Below are 1221 nucleotides of genomic sequence, written 5' to 3'. Positions count from 1 at the left end.
TAGCATGAAAAGTGCTTTTTGGCATAGTTAGAGCAAATGAGAAGAAGAAGAAGAAGGTTCTTCTTGTTTTTCAAGAATAACTTTTCCAAAAGTAAAAGGCATAAACTATCAGATAAGGTCAAAAAGTGCTTATTGTAGAATATAATGAGGAGAATGAATAGCTTTACTTATTATGTTTGCGCAAATTGGACCGTTCAGATTGTTAGGTATTGATAACCAATGATATTATTATAAATCTATTGAGCTATCACATTGCCGCCTATATTGCTATTTTTGTCTGCTTAAAAAGGATGTAAAAGAGCAAGTTGTATTTAACAAAAATCGGACCAAATAACAAACATCGTTAAATGTTAATTGTTAGGAAGAACAGAAATAGAAAATTACAATGAAAGATTGCATATCACAGGTTATTTTACTTGCTTGGACATTTCCATCCTTGTTCAGGCGCACAGTGCGCATATTCCAACTTGCCACCGTTCTTGCGCTCAATAATGCATGAATGCAACTTATCGTCACAGTAGCAACCTTTGTCTCTACAATAAGAACTTTTCAGTGCTATTGAGATAAAATTTGAAGCATTTGAAAATATTTTGAAATATTGAAAATTTCAATACATATCCGACAATTTTCCATAGAAATGATTGAAATGCGCTTACGTCCACGATTGATTTTCGTTCAATCTGCACCAGTCTTGTGGTTCACGTTGATCGTAGCAAGCTTCATGAGACTTGCATTCTTTCTTCCTGCAAACAACACATATAATGAAATGAAAAAAGATTTCATCCCTTCGCATTATTTTTTGTACTTTACTTACAATTGACAATTTATATGCATAACGATTAGAAGTAACCTCAGTACCTCAATTTGACTTTTAATTTTTGGTATCCACCGTTATGAATCATATCAACATCAACACGTTATAAACCTTAAATAATAGCAAGTAGTATGGAAACAAAATAATAGCAAGTAGTATGGAATAATAGCAAGTAAATAATAGCAAATAATAATAAATAATAGCAAGTAGTATGGAACATTATCCTAATAGGTCGAATCAAAGGTTTTTAGGTTCGAGTTGTTAAATATGATAGGAAGTGTGAGAAAAAATAATTCGGCTGTCATCACGAAGAATAATGAAAAGATCGCATTCGCGGGAAAGGCAAATATCGCTTTTTGCACTTCATTTTACAAGTGATCATTCTTTGCAGAGTATTCCGGGTATTG

The 1221-nt window shown here is 32.4% G+C and overlaps 1 protein-coding gene across 1 annotated transcript; it reads right to left on the bottom strand.

The window, feature by feature from the left end:
- Nucleotides 1–412: 412 nt before the first annotated feature.
- On the bottom strand, nt 413–793 carry LOAG_15805 (abundant larval transcript-2 protein; the record flags this gene model as incomplete). The annotated part of the gene is made up of 2 exons (XM_003151292.2): nt 413–533; nt 657–793. 2 exons carry the CDS (start codon nt 791–793, stop codon nt 413–415), a joined length of 258 nt encoding a protein of 85 aa, XP_003151340.2.
- Between the last annotated feature and the right edge of the window lie 428 nt (nt 794–1221).

The sequence above is a fragment of the Loa loa genome (assembly GCF_000183805.2).
Source record: "Loa loa unplaced genomic scaffold supercont3.2786, whole genome shotgun sequence".
Lineage (NCBI taxonomy): Eukaryota > Metazoa > Nematoda > Chromadorea > Rhabditida > Onchocercidae > Loa > Loa loa.
This window is presented reverse-complemented; position numbering and strand designations above follow the sequence as displayed.